The 18,017-nt window shown below is 35.0% G+C and overlaps 2 protein-coding genes across 4 annotated transcripts in view; one reads left to right on the top strand and one right to left on the bottom strand.

Moving 5' to 3' along the window:
* The window catches only part of INVS (inversin), a 186,380-nt gene that overhangs the window by 154,468 nt on the left and 13,895 nt on the right, over nucleotides 1-18,017 (top strand). Inside the window, exon 18 of one of the 2 annotated variants that reach the window (XM_081280876.1) lies at nucleotides 11,907-12,331. The exons of the other annotated variant lie outside the window; for it this stretch is intronic. The gene's annotated coding sequence lies outside the window, so the exon portion shown is untranslated. Of the gene's footprint in view, nucleotides 1-11,906; nucleotides 12,332-18,017 lie in introns of those variants that run through there. 2 annotated transcript variants of the gene reach the window in all.
* Nucleotides 1-18,017, bottom strand: part of TEX10 (testis expressed 10) — a 43,825-nt gene that overhangs the window by 12,716 nt on the left and 13,092 nt on the right. For both annotated transcript variants that reach the window (XM_081280882.1, XM_081280883.1), the window contains 6 exons: nucleotides 13,703-13,941; nucleotides 12,896-13,031; nucleotides 10,553-10,728; nucleotides 8,462-8,639; nucleotides 3,307-3,395; nucleotides 1,745-1,878 (listed from right to left, as the gene is read on the bottom strand). In XM_081280882.1, the coding sequence (XP_081137008.1) occupies nucleotides 1,745-1,878; nucleotides 3,307-3,395; nucleotides 8,462-8,639; nucleotides 10,553-10,728; nucleotides 12,896-13,031; nucleotides 13,703-13,941 (952 nt within the window). The remainder of the gene's footprint in view (nucleotides 1-1,744; nucleotides 1,879-3,306; nucleotides 3,396-8,461; nucleotides 8,640-10,552; nucleotides 10,729-12,895; nucleotides 13,032-13,702; nucleotides 13,942-18,017) is intronic.

The following is an 18,017-nucleotide window of genomic DNA, read 5'->3' as shown; positions in this document are numbered from 1 at the left end:
AATAAAGGTATTTTATTTAGTATAAAATAGATCTAAAATTTTTAAAAAGGCCATGACAGAAAAATGTTAAGTATCTATAAGAAGTATAACCCTAAAAATCAAAAGAACCTGAAGAGAATTCAGAATAAAGTGCAACAACAAAACAGAAGAACACTGACGGGGTGGGGGTTAGTCATTGGGTTATGGGGAAAAATGCAATGTCCTAGCCAGGGCCTCTTAGATCATTTTTTAAAAATCAGCCAGCAAAAACATAAGTGCAGATTATAAGTGAAAGATTAAAACCAAAATTACATGGGGTAAGCCAGATCCGGTGGCACCTGTAATCCCAATGGATTGGGGGGCTGAAGCAGGTGGATCTCGAGTTCAAAGCTAGACTCAACAAAAGCCAGGTGCTAAGCAACCCAGTGAGCCCATCTCTAAATAAAAATACAAAACAGGGCTGGGGATGTGGCTCAGTGGTTGAGTGCCCCAGAGTTCAAACCCTGATACCCCGCCCCAAATTACATGGGATGACATAATTGCACTTATAATCAATAAGAATAAGCAACTTTGAATGCAAGTGAAGAATTTTTTTTAAATTTTTTTTTCAGTTGTAGATGGACACAATACCTTTATTTACTTTTATATGGTGCTGAGGATCGAACCCAGTGCCTCACACATGAAAGGGAGGTACTCTACCACTGAGCTATAACCCCAGCCCAAGAAATATTTTTAAAAAGAAAATAAATAAGAAATGGGGCTGGGCATTAAGCTCAGTGGTAGAGCATATACTCAGAAAGCACAGGGCCCCTTAATTTAATCCTACCATCAAGCCAAAAAAAGGAGAAATGCATCAAAGCCTTAGTATTGTCTGTTGTAATGTTTTTGTGTATTTAGTTTAAGCACTGGTAACATCTGCAACAACTTATCAATCTTATAATTCCAATTTAATTTAGACTTGCTTTGTTGTTTTTGTTTTGTTTTGGTTTTTTTTGGTGCCAGGGATTGTATAGGCCCTTAACTACTGAGCCAAATCCCCATCCCTTTTTATTTTTAGACACGGTCTCACTTAGGGACTGCTAAATTGCTGAGGCTGGCCTTGAACCTGCGACCCTCCTGCCACAGCCTTCCAAACTACAGGGTTACAGGTATGCTGCAGTGCCCAGCTAGACTTGTGGTTTTAGATAGAGGTTTCATTAAATAGTACTGAAACATAAACATGTTAATATTTCAACAAAATATTAAATATTAAAATATTCACCTTATTTATTAAGTTTAATTTTTTAGATATCTACAAGATTTGCCTTAATATTTATAAAGGAAACAAATAATTGCTTTGGAAACCAAAGTATTTCATAAATACTAAAATATATTAAAGTTATTAAATTTCTGGTCTGTAAAAGGAATTATATAAATCAAAGTCCTCTTTTTAAAAGATTGTTTAAATTTGTTGTATTTATTTTAAAAATTAGACTTCTTTCCTTTTTTAAACAGATGGATCTATTTTATGCTAAATAAAAGAAAATAAATGTCTCCATCATTCAAAGTATTGATTTTTGTTCTATTTCTAGTGGAGCTTCATAATGAAAACCACTCATCTTACAAGTATCTCCTCTCAGGGATAAGCATTTTCAAAACAGGGATCATTTCTTATACTAATTTCTCTAAAAACAGCTCACAAGGCAACCCTAACACATATAGTAACTGTTGGTGGTTAATAAACAGAAATTCAGTAATTATCGGTTTGTTTTGAATGCTCTATTACCTCTGTTACATCCCAATGGTGTAAAAACTGATCCAAGTCTGTAAGGTAGAGCAGCACAGGGGAAAGCTGTGTCTGGATGACATGAGGAACTCCTCGGAGGTTCTGAAGCCAAGTCAACTCTTCTTTTGAAAAGCCTAAAGCAGTTAAGAAAGAAAGCCATGTAAAAATAAATTAATTACAAAGCAGTAAGTCTTCATAATTTTTGATAAACAGGTAACATGTACCTTCCAGCAAACCCTTCTTTAGTTTCTACATATCATATAATTATCTTAAGAAATGAACTTGTAGTAATGAGGCAGTTAAATTCACATAATTATGTGCTCTGACCCAAAGTAAAATATATACTTTTACTTAAAAAAATAAAATTTTTTGAAAAAGCAAATGAATGAGTAAAAATAACATACTTTTACAATGCCAAACATTACATTTCTTAGATAAAAGCCCTGTTTTAAAATGACTGTATCCCCCAAGTCTATTTTTTTGTTTCTTAACTGAACTCAGGGTCCTGCAGATGGACAATACATTTGTAGTTCCTTCAACTACACCTTAGTTAACAAATTTTGATTTATCACCCCAGTACATTTGACCTAAGCTACACAGACAATGTCCCAAAGTAGCTGTTCTCAGAATGATTAAATACCACTGCCTACTTAGATGTTCAGACCACTATCCTTCTATAAGTACACCCTGAAGAGGCATTATCTAAGTTTAATAGCCACATAACAGTACTAACTTTGAGTTTTGTAAAACTAAAAGCTTTTTGACGGGTAACTTTTATATAAATATATAAACATAATATATAAATCCCTCCTACCTCAAATGTGCTCATCCAAAAAATATGAAATTAACATGTAGGAGTTAATTTTCAAAATAGTTATCTTAATAGATTCAACTTCATTCTGAAACCTGTCAAGTTCTTTCTGGATTTGGATAATAACTAACCCCCCTAATTTCAAGCATTTAGAAAATTTCAATCTCATCATTATCATCTAAGTATAAAAAGGTTAATATCGAAATAGCACAATTATTCAAAATGATAATAAGACAGCATTTCTACTCATTTTGCAATTTTGTTGAGGGTAAATGGAATGTAGTATAAGAACTAATCAAAACCTGATATTATTATATCAAACTAAACATTTGAACATGTTTGGAAAGGAGATCTGTTGTTTGCTGCATTTTTAAACCATGCAGTGGAATTTTCTCTGGCTAGTTGAAAAAGAGCCAATTAGGTACAATTCACTATAAACAAGGATGAGAATAAAATTAAGAATAAAGACTAGGAAGGAGATGAAAATATAATCACATGATTTTCAAATAACCCAAAGTGTTGGATATTTATGAGAGATTTGAGTCACTGAAGTTGAATCATGTACCACCTGCTTCAGGAACTTGATACTGCAGGGTACAAATATTCTTTCAAAGATTTTCACTTATAATAAAAATCCTTCTACAACAGATTACTTATCATCTTCCATACTGGAAAGCAAACAGATAAGACAGCAAATCTTAGAAGAATGAGGTTTTTTTAATTTGTGACCTGGCAAGTGAAATGGGGTTACCTGTAAGTGTGGAAAATAAGAAGCTGAAATAGTCCACATCAGTTATCAACCAGTCTTTAACTGAATACTTCCATCCAGAAAGTGATGATCTATAATAAACAATGGGAGAACTATTATCAGAAGTTCAATTTTCTTTTCAGGGGACCTAACGGTCTTAGGGACTGAATCCACAGCCTCCATATGCTCAGCCACTGAGCTAGAAACCACATCAAATCATTTTCCTTTAATAAGACTTATTTAATAGCTTAAAAGAAAACCCATAGTACATAATGTTTTTGTTTTGCTATTGGGTATTGAAACCAGAGGCACTTTACCCAGTCCTTTTTATTTTGAAACAGGGTCTTGCTAAGTTGCTAAGGGTCTTACAAAATTGCTGAAGCTGGCTTCAAACTGGTAATCCACCTACCTCAGTCTCCCAGGTAGCTGGAACTACAAGTTTGCATCACTACACCCAGCTATAATGTTTTAATTTTTTATAAAAGGGCTCAAGTCCTACAATATAAAAATTTTAAATTCTAACATTTTTATGTAAAGTTTCATTAAAAAGCACAAATGATTCAAATATATTATATGGTATAGCAGAAAACTTCCACCACATTCCAAAACTAAACTCCAAAGAGCCAAAATGAAGTTTTGCTTTTTCAGCACTAGTTCTATCACTATGTACTTACTATTTGATTTTTATAAAGTCTAATATTCAGCAAATGAGTTATGTTTAATCAAGTTCCAGCTTCCTACCTAAGCAAAAGTAAAGACAACTATGTGTTTCTCCTCCTCTTCTTTTTTTTAAGAGAGAAAATTTTTAACATTCATTTTTCAGTTCTCGGTGGACACAACATCTTTGTTTGTATGTGGTGCTGAGGATCGAACCCCGGCCGCACGCATGCTAGGTAGCGCTACGAGTGGTAGCGCGCTCGCCTGGCATGCATGCGGCCCAGGTTCACTTGAGCCACATCCCCAGCCCTGTGTTTCTCTTCTTAAAATCTATTTCACTATAGTGCAGCTAAGATGTTGGCTAAGGACTTAAGGGAATAACTAAATGTAAAGCAGCCTTTCATTAAATGAGGATTACAATTCCTGCTGAGATGAGTTTCCAGTAACTTCCTTCAAGGAAAGGATAGAATGAGAGCAAACATCAATCACAGAAATAGCAAAAAGGGAAATGATCAGATCCAAAAAACTGAGCTTAAAAATTCTGAATGTGATAAAGTTAGGAGTTTCTAATTCATCAATAAGCATTTAATAATTTTTTACCATAATAACTGCATCATGTTTATTAATGGTCTTAAATTTGGAGGGTTAAAATTAAAAAAACCTTGAGTATCATATGCAGGCAACAAGTGAAGATTTATGGAAGAAATATCACAATCTAAAAGGTCACAGAAAGCCACAGTTGCCCTATAGAAAGGAGTTCAAAAGAATGATTAGAAAACATTCTTCTGAACCCAGTAAATATAGGGAGCAATTGTGCCACCCAGTGGCTAAAAGAAGAAAATACATTTTGAGTTTTTTAGGGGGAAAATGACAAGTGATTACATCAACACTGTTTTTAAAACTATGATGATCATATACATTGTCCAAGGCAGAACACTTATGAAAAGAGAGAGGAATGCTATTACTAACTATGCAAGAGCAAAAGAGGTAAACTGAAACAGCTGCTGGCAGGCCAGGTTGTATGTTCACCCTACTTAAAACCCATGCCAAATTTTCTTAGTCCAAACAATTTCTTTATATAACATTTCAAATTACTTTTCAATATTTATGCTTTATATTTCCCTAATCCAGCTGTAAACAAATCAGGAGCAGAAAGGAAAGAACTTGCTATGATCATGGAACAACACAAGGTAGGCATCAGAACAAATATTGTCACCATAGTTTAAAAGACAGTGTGATAATAGTTTGTCATTTGTCCCCAAAGAGACACTTAAAATGAATTTGCCACTGTTTAGCCATAGGATGGTACAAGTGATAGCTTTTATAAAAAAAATTTTAATTATTTTAGTTGTAGGTGAACACAATACCTTTATTTATTTATATGTGGTGTTGAGGATTAAACCCAGGGCCTCACACACGCTAAGCAAGTGCTCTACTGCTGAGCCACAACCCCAGCCCATAATTGTTTTTTGTTTTTAAACTGGGTTCAAGAGCCTATTAGTTTGTTTTCAAACTACTTCTGAACACCTTAGTGAGCATGCAGTAGAATGATATGCAAAAAAAAAAAATAAAATAAAATTCTAAGAAAACATAAATGGGTTGGTAAAAAGGTAGGGACAGCAAATCCAAGTATACATCAAGAGAAAATAAACATGAATGATTTCTAGCTGATGGGTTTTTCATACATGGAACACTCAAGTTGTATACTGCTTTCAATAAACATTTCTGATAGAGACGGGGGGGGGCATAAGAATTACAAAAATTTGAGTTAACTTTAATCTCATGGCTCAATTAATGTAACAAAATCAAAATAAGAAATAACTGCCAGAAGCGATGGCACACATCTATAATCTCAGTGACTCGGGGGGCTGAGGCAGAAGGATAAGTTCCAGTCCACCTTTGTCAACTTAGTTGAAACCCTGTCTCAAAATAAAAAATAGAAAGGTCTGGGAATTGAGCTCATTGGTAAAGCACCCTGAGTTTAATCCCCAGTAACCTCTCCCCACCCCAACAAAAAAATTTCAGAAATGATTAAAGTTACATTTCACAGAAATTAATTTGACATCAGTACAGGTAGGAGGAGAAAATGAAAAAGTCAAGGATAAAAGGGAATATTCTGAAAGATATGAAGTGACCCAAAATGTCTAAGGAACCAAACATTAGTCTTAAATTCTGACCCTACTTGAAAAGTCATATAATGCCAAGTCTAGGAAAGTTAAAAAACCTTAATTTTGTATTTTTTTCAAAAAGAGATTACTCTAAACAGGAATATTACATCTACAGATAAATCTACTAATGGACTCTACAAACCACTAAAAAGCAAAACTCAAGTTTTAACTACAAAACCATTCAGCTTTGCATGTATGTATGCCAAGGCAGCTCATACATGCTAAACATACACTTTGCCACTGAGCTACACCTCCTACAACCCAATCTGCTTTTATTTTATTTTTTAAAATAGTTTTTTAGTTGTAAATGGACACAAAACCTTTATTTATTTTTATGTGTGCTGAGGATCAAATCCAGTGTTTCACGCATGCTAGGCAAGCGCTCTACCACTGAGCCACAAACCCAGATTATGAGTCCTTATTATCAATATGTACTTTCCCAATACTCATTACAAATCCCCTGCTCCCCCCAAAAAAGTGAATCATATCTGACATTGATAAATATATTAAATGCAGTTTCCAAAGTAAATTAATTTCAACTATGGTTCAAAAGGTGGGTCTTAACTGGCTGATAAAATTTATACCTAAGGTAGAGAGTGCCCTCCACTGGAAGTTAGTAAATACAAAGCCACCTCAGATTTAGAAAAATATGGGAAATTAATCAATTTTTAAAATACTTAAAAATGACCAAGTCTAACACATATACAGAGAAGAAATAAACCTTGAACTTTCATATATAAACAACATATTACTAATAACTCTCATCTGCTAGAAGGAAAGGTATAGTCAGTTATGTAGCACACTTTTAGTAACTAGTCAAATATTTGTCCTATATTGTATGAAAAGACTGACAAAGTTTATTAAAAGGAGCCACAACTACCAATAAATATTGATGGATATGAATACCAAATTACTCTGTTACAAACATGAAGTGTTTAAGGATTCTTTCAACACTGGCAATTTGAAATTATTACAAAAACTTCAGAATAAAATGCCCAGTCTCTATAGAAAATGGCATAACAATTCCTCAAAAATCTAAATAAATGAGATGGGGGTATAGTGGCAGAGCACTTGACTAGCATGCATTAATCACTGGATTAATCCCCAGCACCAAAAAATAATAAATAAAAACACAGTATTACCATATGATCCAGCAATTTAATCTCTAGATATATGGCCAAAAATTGAAAGAGTGGCCTCAAAAAGATATTTGTATACCAATGTGCATTAGAAACATTACTCTAATTAGCCAAAAGATGGGAAAAAAAAAAACCAGATTTCTATCAAAAGATGAATGGCGGGGCTGGAGCTATAGCTCAGTGGTAGTGCACTTGCCTAGCAAGTCTGAGGCACTAGGTTCAATCCTTAGCAGCACATAAATAAATAAAACAAAGGTACTGTGTCTATCTACAACTAAGAAAAAAAAATTTAAGGATAAACAAAATTCAGTAATACACACACACACACACAAAATACAATATCACTCAGCCTTAAAATTAAATAAAATTTAAGCACATATCTGTAATCACAACAGAGGCTAAGGCAGAACAATTTCTAAGCCAGCCTCAGCAATTTAGACCCTCCAACAACTTAGCAAGACCCTGTCTCAAAACTAAAAAAATAAAACAAAATAAAGGTGGTGGGGAGGAAAGGACATAGCTCAGTGATAGAGCACCCTTAAGATCAATCTCAAGGTCAAGGTGCAAAAAAGCAAGTCATAAAAAGAAAAACAATCAGTAGTCCCATTAATATGCAGTATCCACAGTGATAAAAATTAAAAAGACAGAATAGTCATTAGGAGGAGTTGGGGGGTGAGACATGGAAGAAATAGGGAGGAATTGTTTAGTGGGGTATTTTAGTTTGAGATGAATTAATAATTCTGTAAAATACCAATATAGCTACAAAATGTTAAAATGGTAAATTTTATGCTATGTATATTTTACTACAAAAAGAGAGACTTTAAGTAATTCCTGATCTGAGTCCACAAGCTTATTTAATTCAGCAGCTAATTAAATTCTGAATTCCCAGAAAGTCTAGGTGACAATTTCCTAACTGCTATGATTTTATGCAGAGTACTCACACCTTCATGCTTTTGATTGAATTTCAACCCTCATTCTAATCTAGCTATATAAATCATGAGACATAAACATGAAGCAGTTTTACAGTAGGCAAATTTTCCCCAGCTAATAAATGTTAACAGAGTTGCAATTATATCAAATATGAGTAGTAGCAATATGTGGCTTTAAAAGCCTTCTGTATTGTACCAGTTTCCAATAAGAGGAAGAAGGGGAAAAGATTATACACTTAAAATATAGCTCATTTGAACAAGATACCTCATGTGTAGTATCCCAATAAGCATAGCCGACAAACTTGAACTGAGTCTTCCCATAATACAGCAACGACTTAATCGAGAAAGCAAATCAGTAGGTAGACTGGGTAGAAAATATACAAGCTGAACCAAACGTTTCTGAGACTCTGCAGGGAGAACGACCACAGTGCCTTCTTGTGGATCTAGTGGGGTAGGTAAAAATATTAAATTCAGCTATACAATATATACAAACTGGAGATTAAAGCATGTTGATGGCTTTTATTGAATCACAGGCTGACAAATTATGTTGAAGTTCAATCATATCAATTACATACAAAAATTTTATCATAAACCATGTATCTATGGCTTGTTAAGCTATTTCCTGAAGTAAAACAGTGAACATTATAATCATGTATTCAAAATTTATTTATTTATTGAACACTATAATAATTTCACAATATCTAAGTGTTCTGTTAGAAATAAGAACTTTGATGGGAGTGAAAAGGAAACAGGACTGAGCACAAAGCATAACAATGAAAAACAAGCAATTCAATTGTAATGCATTCCACTGCTGTCTTGTATTTAAAAAATGAAATCAATAAAAGATTTAACCCCCCCCCCAAAAAAAAAACAAGCAATTCAGCTGAACAGTGAAAATTACAATATCAACCTAATTTAAGGTAAAAGACCTGATTGTCTGCTCCGTGTGAGTATATATCTATGTACCTATACATATAATATTTTAAAATATAATCCGTGGTCCATGTATGGTGGCATATGCCTGTAATTCCAGTGACTCAGGAGGAGACTAAGATAGGAAGACTGCAAGCTCAGCAACTTAACAAGATCCAATCTCAAAACAAAAAGGATGTATAGTTCAGTGATTAAGCCCCTGGGCTTAACCCTCATCACCCCCAAAATTTTTTTTAGAAGTTATAGAAAAATATTAAAACATATAAATATATAACATAAAATACATTAAAATTCTTAACATATGACCCACAAAAGGTGGAAACCACCCAAATATCCATCACTTTTGATATGTACAAGTGGTATATGAGTAAAGGGAATATCATTTAACTGTAAAAAGGAATAAAGTACTGATACTTGTTGTAAGACTGATGAACCTTGAAATATAATACTAAGGGAAAGAAGCTAGACATAAGAGGCCTTGTATTATATAATTCTGCTTATACGAAATGTCCAAAATAGACAATTCCATAAAAATACAAAGTAGATTAGTAGTTGCCAAGGACTGGGGGAGAGAGAATCTTAGGGACAATTACTGAGTACAGAGTATTTTTTTAGGGTGATGAAAATGTTCTAGAATTAAATAGTGGTGACAACTGTACAATCTTTGGAATATATTTAAAAACCACTGAAGTATATATTGTAAATTGGTAGATTTTATCTTTATGTCTCAATAAATTATGTGAATCAATCTCAATAAACAAATACAAACTATATGCACATGTATATACATATGTATATTCATGTATTTGTCATATTTTTTGCTTAAAATATTAAAAACACTTAAGTCAGTTCCAGGGATGAATACTAAAGTAAAAATATAAAGAAGTCATACAATATATTCATTATAAGTAATGAAGGTATTATAGTGCCATTAAAGCTTCAAAGGAATTTCTTAAGTCTATTAGTTTTGAATTTATAAATAGGAAGTGGTTTCAAAGATACACAAAAAACATTGGCAGCCAGGCCCAGTGGCACATGCCTATAATCCCAAAGGATCAAGAAGCTGAGGCAGGAGGATCTCAAGTTCAAAGCCAACCTCAGTAAAAGCAAGGCACTAAAAAACCCAGTGAGATCCTGTCTCTAAATAAAAATACAAAATAGGGCTGGGGAGATGGCTCAGTAGTCAAGTGCCCCCCGAGTTCAATCCCTGGTACCACTCCACACCCTGCCAAAAAAAATATCATCTACAAACATTAATCCTCTATAACAATTCTGAAAATAAATTTACTGTTTAGTTTTTAATTTTGGCAATTTGACGACAGCATAACTAAAAAGGCGGCAAAGATAAAGAGATTCCCTTAAAAATTTCCTTCCTACACTAGGATAAACCAATAAGTACGTATGCCACTTAACAAACTCTTACCATAGATTCGGGGAGCAGTAGTTTGTAAACTTTTTAGTAATTCTTTATTTGCTCGTGCTGCAGCAGTATGAATGATATCAATCAGCTGTGTTGAGAGCTCAGGGTTTCGGGAGCCCAGATGAGAGAGTTGCAACGGTAAACCAGCAAGCCAACGGGATAACACTTTACTACGGTATCTTAGATAGACCAAGGGAAAACATGACAAAGTGTGATCTTCAAAGGCAAGGGAAATAAATTTGAACTAATAAAAAAAGATTATAATTTAAACATGCTACCAAGTGACTAATTATGAACCAATAACACATTTGTTCATTTAAACATTTGAAAGCCTACAAGATGTCCCCATCACTCACCTACGAGAAACACTTTCCAAGACTTTGCCCACTAAACTATGCAATATGGGATATTATCTAAATTGTAGTTTTACCTTTAGGGACAGAAATACTTAACTCTTTTGTAAACTACTTAGTATTAATTATTATACTCTATTAACAAGCTGATGTATTTGCCCACACACAAAATGGCTTTGAACTTGTGTTAATTTATTATATAGGGCACTTACTTAAAGCTCTAACGTCTTGGGTTAACAGCAAACATTGAGAGCTTAGGGATTTAAGTAAGTATGCACTTCATTGTCAGACCTAAATTTACAGCAAAAACCAGACTATAGTCCAACAACTACCTACATATATGGAGATACCCCAAATCAATCAATCAATCAATCCACCTCTCTCTTACTGGCGATTGAACGCAGGGTCTCGAAAGTTAGACAAGTATTCTACCACTGAGCTAAATCCACAGCCCCCCCCCCCCTTTAACTTTAAGACAGTGGCTTGCTACAGGCTGGCCTTGAACTTGTGATCTTCCTGCCTCAGTGTCTCTAATAGTTGGGATTACAAGCATGAGCCATCACCACATGTAGCAAACCCCAACCACATATCTTCCTGACTAGCTCAAATGATCTTAAATTTACCATATCAAAAGAGTTAATTCCTGCTGGACATAACCATGCACACCTGCAATCCTAGCTACTTGAGAGGCTTATACAGAAGGATCACAAGTTGAAGGACAGTCTTGGCAAATTAGGGAGACCGTGTCTCAAACTGAAAAATAAGAAGGGCTAAGGGTGGTAGCTCAGTGGCAGAGCACCCCTGGGATGGATGCAAATACTGGGTGTCCAAAAAAAAAAAAAAAGTTGATTCCTTAGTTCCATTCTGATAGTATTAAACTAAGCCAGAAACTTGATCATCTTCTATTGTCCTCCAGTTTATCCCACATGTCCCAATATGTCACTAATGGCTAATGATTCAATCTCCATATTTTCTTTCTTTTTTTTTTTAATTTATTTTTTTAGTTTTCGGCGGACACATCATCTTTATTTGTATGTGGTGCTGAGGATCTGACCCAGGCCGCACGCATGCCAGGCGAGCGCACTACTGCTTGAGCTACATCCCCAGCCCTAACCTCCATATTTTCTATGGGAAGAAAAAGATTATGGCCGTGTTGTGGCTTGGATATGAAGTGTCCCCCAAAGTTTGTTTGAAGGTGAAATGACTAGACAGAGTGCTGTAATCTACTTTGAATAGACTGCCAGATAATTACAGGCAGGTAGGATGTGGGTGGAGAGGGTGGATCAATGGGGCATGCCCTGGAAGGGTTAGCTTCCCTGTGCCCCCACCCGTTTCCTGGCCATGATGAGGTAAGCCACTTTCCTCCACTAGACACCTTGGGCCCAGAGCAATGAACTTAACCAATCATGGAATAAACCTCCAAAACCTCCTCTAAGTTATTTTTGTCAGGTATTTTGGCCACAGCAATGAAAGGCTAACTAAAACAGGCTGCTATAGGTTGTTGCATCTGTTCACTAACTACAAGTAGAAATACATGCTAAAGAAGCTTTTACTGTTCAGATACGGGTATAAAGTTCACGAGAACTATGAAGTATGCTTTTTTATAAAAATTTCCATCATTTCATAAATGCACTACATAGGATTAAAAAAGAGAGAGACACTTTCTCCAAAGATTTCATCACTCTATCAGCTTATTTAAAATATTTAAACAGACTACAAATAATTCAGCAAGAGAAAAGAGAAATTTTGTTTTGTTTTGAGTACCAGGGATTGAACTCAGGGGTGCTCAATCACTGAGCCACATCCCCAGCCCTACTTTGTATTTTATTTAGAGACAGGGCCTACTGAGTTGCTTAGCGCCTCACTTTTGCTGAAGCTGGCTACAAACTGGCGATCTTCCTGCCTTAAGCCTCCTGAGGCACTGGGATTACAGGTGTGTGCCACCACATCTGGCATAGAAAAAGGAAATTTATATAATAAAGTAAAACTTTACCTGAGCCTGTAAGATCTCAATTCTTCCTTCTGATAGATTTTACTGAAAAATTTTAGTAACAAAGTCCGAACTGGAAGGAGAAGGCCCCTTTGTTGATATAATGTATAAACTGCCTTAATGAGAGTCTCCGTAGCCTCTAAAAACAGAAAGAAAATAACTGATATCAATCAAAAATATTTCTTTAATAACCTCCGAAATTCCTCTAAATTCACTTTTACTCTGCCCATATGGCAAAAGCAGGTCTTAGCTACAAACTATTGATAACTATCAAAGTCCTACTGTAAAAATAGCATAACTAAAACCAAAGTCAAACTAACCAAAAGTTACAATATAAATTTTCTTAAGGTACAATAAACCTTGGGATGACCAAAAAAAAAAGCAAAAGGTGAATTAGATTGGAACTAAAGAGAAAAGCCTTGATTCGATTCTGAATAAAAAAAGTTGTAGTAAATAAGTCCAAAAAAATGGACAATGTAACTTAACTACTACACTGAAGAAAGGTAGACAAGGAAATATAGAATGTTCATTCTACATTGATCAAAGGGAAAAACTTTTAATTTTCAGTCAGACTAGAGCAGAGGAGGATAGAAATCTTCATTAATTAGCTTCATAATGGGCCTACCTTCTAAGGGGCCAAAATGACTTCAGAGTTCAATCAGATAGTGCTTTATAAATTCTTAGGCTAGCTACTTTATATGGTCTGAATATAATTAACTACATGGAAAAGTTTGGAAGTCACCATTTCATGGCTAGTCACTAAATACCATAAGAGCTCTTCTCAGATCAAGGCAAAACAGCATCACATACCTCTGTTTGGTTGTATCTGCATTAACCTCCAGGATACTCCAAGCAATCTGTTCAGCTGCTTACTGTTTAGCCTAGAGCCATCTTCAAGGGTCTTTGTCACAAATTTCCTTATCATTTCTATCCAACTGGAATCTTTCTGCAAAGTTGAGGCATTTGCCAGGGAGACCATGATATCAGACAGTGTTAAATTCAGTAAGAGATGATCTACGTTATTGGAGAGAATCGTGCAATGCTTGATGCTAAAAACAAACAAAGACACACACACACATATATCTATAAAGTTTTATGTCTACCATGCCTGCTTCACTTAGCGTACTTGAAACAAAAAAATTCCTTCTAGAATTAATAAAATGTCAAGACGACATAGTGTATAGGCAAGATTGAGGTCATAGTTCTGTAAATAAACTATTTACTACAGAATCAGGGTTGTTCAGAAAGTCTGAATTACCCTGCATATGGCTCAGTTCATTACTAATGCTGCTGTTTATACAGAAGGCAAACGGTTTCACAATACTGCATGGGAATCCTAAAAAACTTGAAAGATAAGACCTGAAGATTTTTTAAGAAAACATTTATTTGAATGGACATCACAGCAGATCTTGGCTTTACTTCTAACTAATCACCTGACCTAAGAAACACTAGTTTCTCCTGGTAATAATTTCCTCCTGTATGAAATATGAAGAGTGATTCAGGTAAGCACTGATTTGAAATGAATTAACTTTATAATTCACATACTAAAATCAGTTTATTTATCTTAGCCAAACAAAAATGTTTCTTTCAAAACTTGAAAGAAATTTTTAAATACCTGAATACAATATTTATTGAACAAAATCTGAAATTCAAAACATACTCATTTCAGACTATTCAACAGTACAGTCCATTTTTTTTCATGTTTATAAAAATGTGGAGTTGACTAAAATTATAAATATCTCAAAGTAATCAATTTTAAAGGAAAACAGTAACTCTGGATTAGATTTCAGCAAGGACAATTGTGAAGAACCACACATACATGAAAAGGGAAATAAATTTGTTGTAGCTGAGCATCAAAAGCAAGGCTAGAAACCACAAATGAGCCTAGAAAGGAAAAAGGGAACCAGTTTACAAAGAATACCAAAATTAATTTTGCAGACAAGGGAGTACCATGGCTAACTTCTTTCAGATGGATGACTTTGCAAATACAAAAGGAAAAACAAGAGTTAAAGACTATAAACAAAGAAGCAGTTGTGTGGCTATTGGAGCAATCCAGGCAACAGTAGGCAAGGGCAAAAACTAGGGTCAATACTGGTATGGACTAGGAGTAGGGAAACATTTATAAAGAATAAAAATTGTCTGGATATGAGACTTGCTCAAATGTATACACATATGTGAGCTGGGGAGGGTAGAGAAGGGCACCATCAAAGATTCTAGCACTGGTGAATAAATTGATAAGAGATTATGAAGAAAAAAGAGCAGAAATCCAGAAATAAATTCTACCTTGTATATACTGAACCTAAACTGTCATAAATCCAGGCAGCATGGCTGACAAACAACTCAAAATGGAAGTCTGACACTTGACACTGGAAAGAGAAGTCTGAGCAAAATTTTGTAGAAATTACCCACACAACCACTCCCAGCTAGCTGCAAAGGAAACTAGGATAGCTAGTTTTTATTTTATGTCGCTATATGTCCAGCTAAAAATCGGGAATTTTATCATTAAAAGAGAATGCAACCTGGATAAATTTGCAACATTTCCTCCCCCAGGTAGAGCTTTATAAGAAACACTATCCTGCTGATTTATCTCATGCAGCACAATCTATTACTATATCTGGGAGAGCTCAATGGGCAACTGCAAATTTCAGAGAGTTCATTCTGCTTCTCCAATAATTCATACAAAAAGTTTAAAGACTATATATACCAACCCACTTTACACATCTAGAAAAAGAATATAAATTGTCACTTTGAATGAAAATGATGTATCAATGTTCAGTTCACTAACTGCACTGATAGTTGGAGAGGCTGTGCATGTGTGAGGACAGGAAATATACAGGAACTCTGCACCTAAAACTGCTCTAAAAGAATTAAATATTTTTTAAAAAAGGAAAGAAATTCTGATGCATGCTACAACATGAACCCTGAAAACATCAAACACAAAAGAACAAATACTGTAGATTATATTCATGATGTACTAAAATAAGCAAACATACAGAGAAAGTAAGTTGAACCGTACTTATCAGGAGGAGTATGGGCAGTTACTGTTTTTCAGTTCAGGACGAGTTCAGAAGGTGGTTGCACAATAATGTGAAAGTACTTAATGACACTCAACAGTACACTTGTAGTTACAATGGTTAAATGCTATGTTATATACACTTTCTACCATAAAAATAATTACAAGCTTTGTAACTACATTTCAACATGAGGGGAAAATGCAGACAGCAAGCTAAAGAAACTGGGAGTACATAAATATGTATCTTGGCACAAATGTCTCTTCATCAGAGTAGCCTTTCCTAGAAGCCTCCAACCCCCTAAAAAACAAGGACCAGCTCTTTGTTCTATACCTTTTGTTAAGTACTGGGAATTGAATCCAGGGGCACTTCACCAGTAAGCCACATACCACCAGTCCTTTTATTTTTATTTTAAAATTCTAAGACAGGGTCTGGCTAAGTTGCCCAGGCTGGCCTTATAACTTTCGATCCTCCTACCTCAGCTTCCTGGATCACTGGGATTACAGGCATGTGCCACCATGTCTGACCCCTTTTTATATACTCTTATATTGCCCTAACTCTTCTTTCATTTGATCACAATGGGTCACTGATTCAATAATCAGAGAAAAAAATTCTCCCTCATTAGATTGAATTCCACTGAGAACTGGTACTATTTATCTTTATCACTAAATGTTCAGCACCTACTACAAGAGGTGGCTTACACATATTAAATGTCCAACAAATTTATTGAATGCTAACAGTATACCCTACACTCTTAAATCATTTACTTACACTTAAGAGTCTACTAAATTCTAAACATCTTAAGCATTATTTAAACTCATTTTTTTGTGAAAATCATATATGAAACCCCTTACCAGAAAAAAACAAACACACATAAAATTTTACACACATAAAATTTTACATCATGATTTCAGGAATTCAAAGACTTTCTAAACCTTGGATGGACTGTGAATTAAAGTTCTGTTCTAATAAGAAAATTGTGTGTGGAGGGAAAAACCTAACGTCTTCCTCAAGAAAGGGTCTGATTCGAGCAACTCCATAAATTAGTCTTCCTAAAACAGTTTTGACCAACCAAAAGTCCTCAATGACAAAAGAATCAAGGCTAAAAGTAAGATGAACTCCAGAAATAAGTTATTTCCAGTATCAAGGCCAGTGAAGAATAGAAACCAGATCTGACCCAGCCAGGTCCATATTCTCCAGTTTTTTGTTTTGTTTTTTTAATATGGTCTCCTTACATTGTTTCTAGTCCCTTACACAGTCTACTAGATAAAATCACATCCATATTCAGATCCACTTCAAACACTACCCTCCATATAGCTTTTGTCTATTTATCCTGACAAAAACTTATCATCTGTCTCCCAACAAATTTAGTTAATTAATGGTACAGTTATAAGTATACTTATATAAAGCCTTATGTTATCTATATCAATTCATTTTTAAAAAGTATTTGGACAAAATACCTTTATTTTATTTATTTATTTTTATGTGGTGCTGAGGATCAAACCTAGGGTCTTGCACATGCTAGGTGAGTGCTCTACCGCTGAGCCACAACCTCAGCCCCATATTAATTCACTTCTACCAATTATGGAGCTACTACTTCTCAGCTTCCAACTCACCCTCCAAACCCCACTTTGTGATCCTGGGGCTGGGACTATGTGAGCCACAGTTTTCCTTTGCATGTGGCTTCTTCTAACAATAAAGAGATGGTAGAAAGAGACTTGAAAGCTGTAGGAGGAAGACAGGGTATTTTTCTTGCACCTCTTCTACAGGCTTGTTCACAATTCATCCTAGAAGCCACAGTGATTCCAGTTTGTTCAATAAAGGGTCTCTTTGATCCTAACTCTACAGAACTAGCTTCACCATGCCTGTAGGAAAATACCAACAGAACCAAGCTAGAACCCCCTTTGCAGAGTTGTGGGCTCCTGCTCTATACAGCCTTCTCTGAGGCCAAGACATGAACACCAGCTGAGCAGCAACCGCTTCTCAGAAGTCAGTCCTGGCTCCCTTCCTCTAAGCTTTTTCCTTTTTTTCTTTGTTCTCAGTTCTAGAGATATGAGTTGCTATTTCCATAATATCTTACTATTCCCTTCTCGTCTTCTCAGTTTTTTAAAACA

This window comes from Spermophilus citellus, assembly GCF_964194105.1.
Source record: "Spermophilus citellus genome assembly, chromosome: 2".
Taxonomy (NCBI): domain Eukaryota; kingdom Metazoa; phylum Chordata; class Mammalia; order Rodentia; family Sciuridae; genus Spermophilus; species Spermophilus citellus.
The sequence above is the reverse complement of the archived record's forward strand: the minus strand, read 5'-3'. Positions and strand labels throughout refer to the sequence as shown.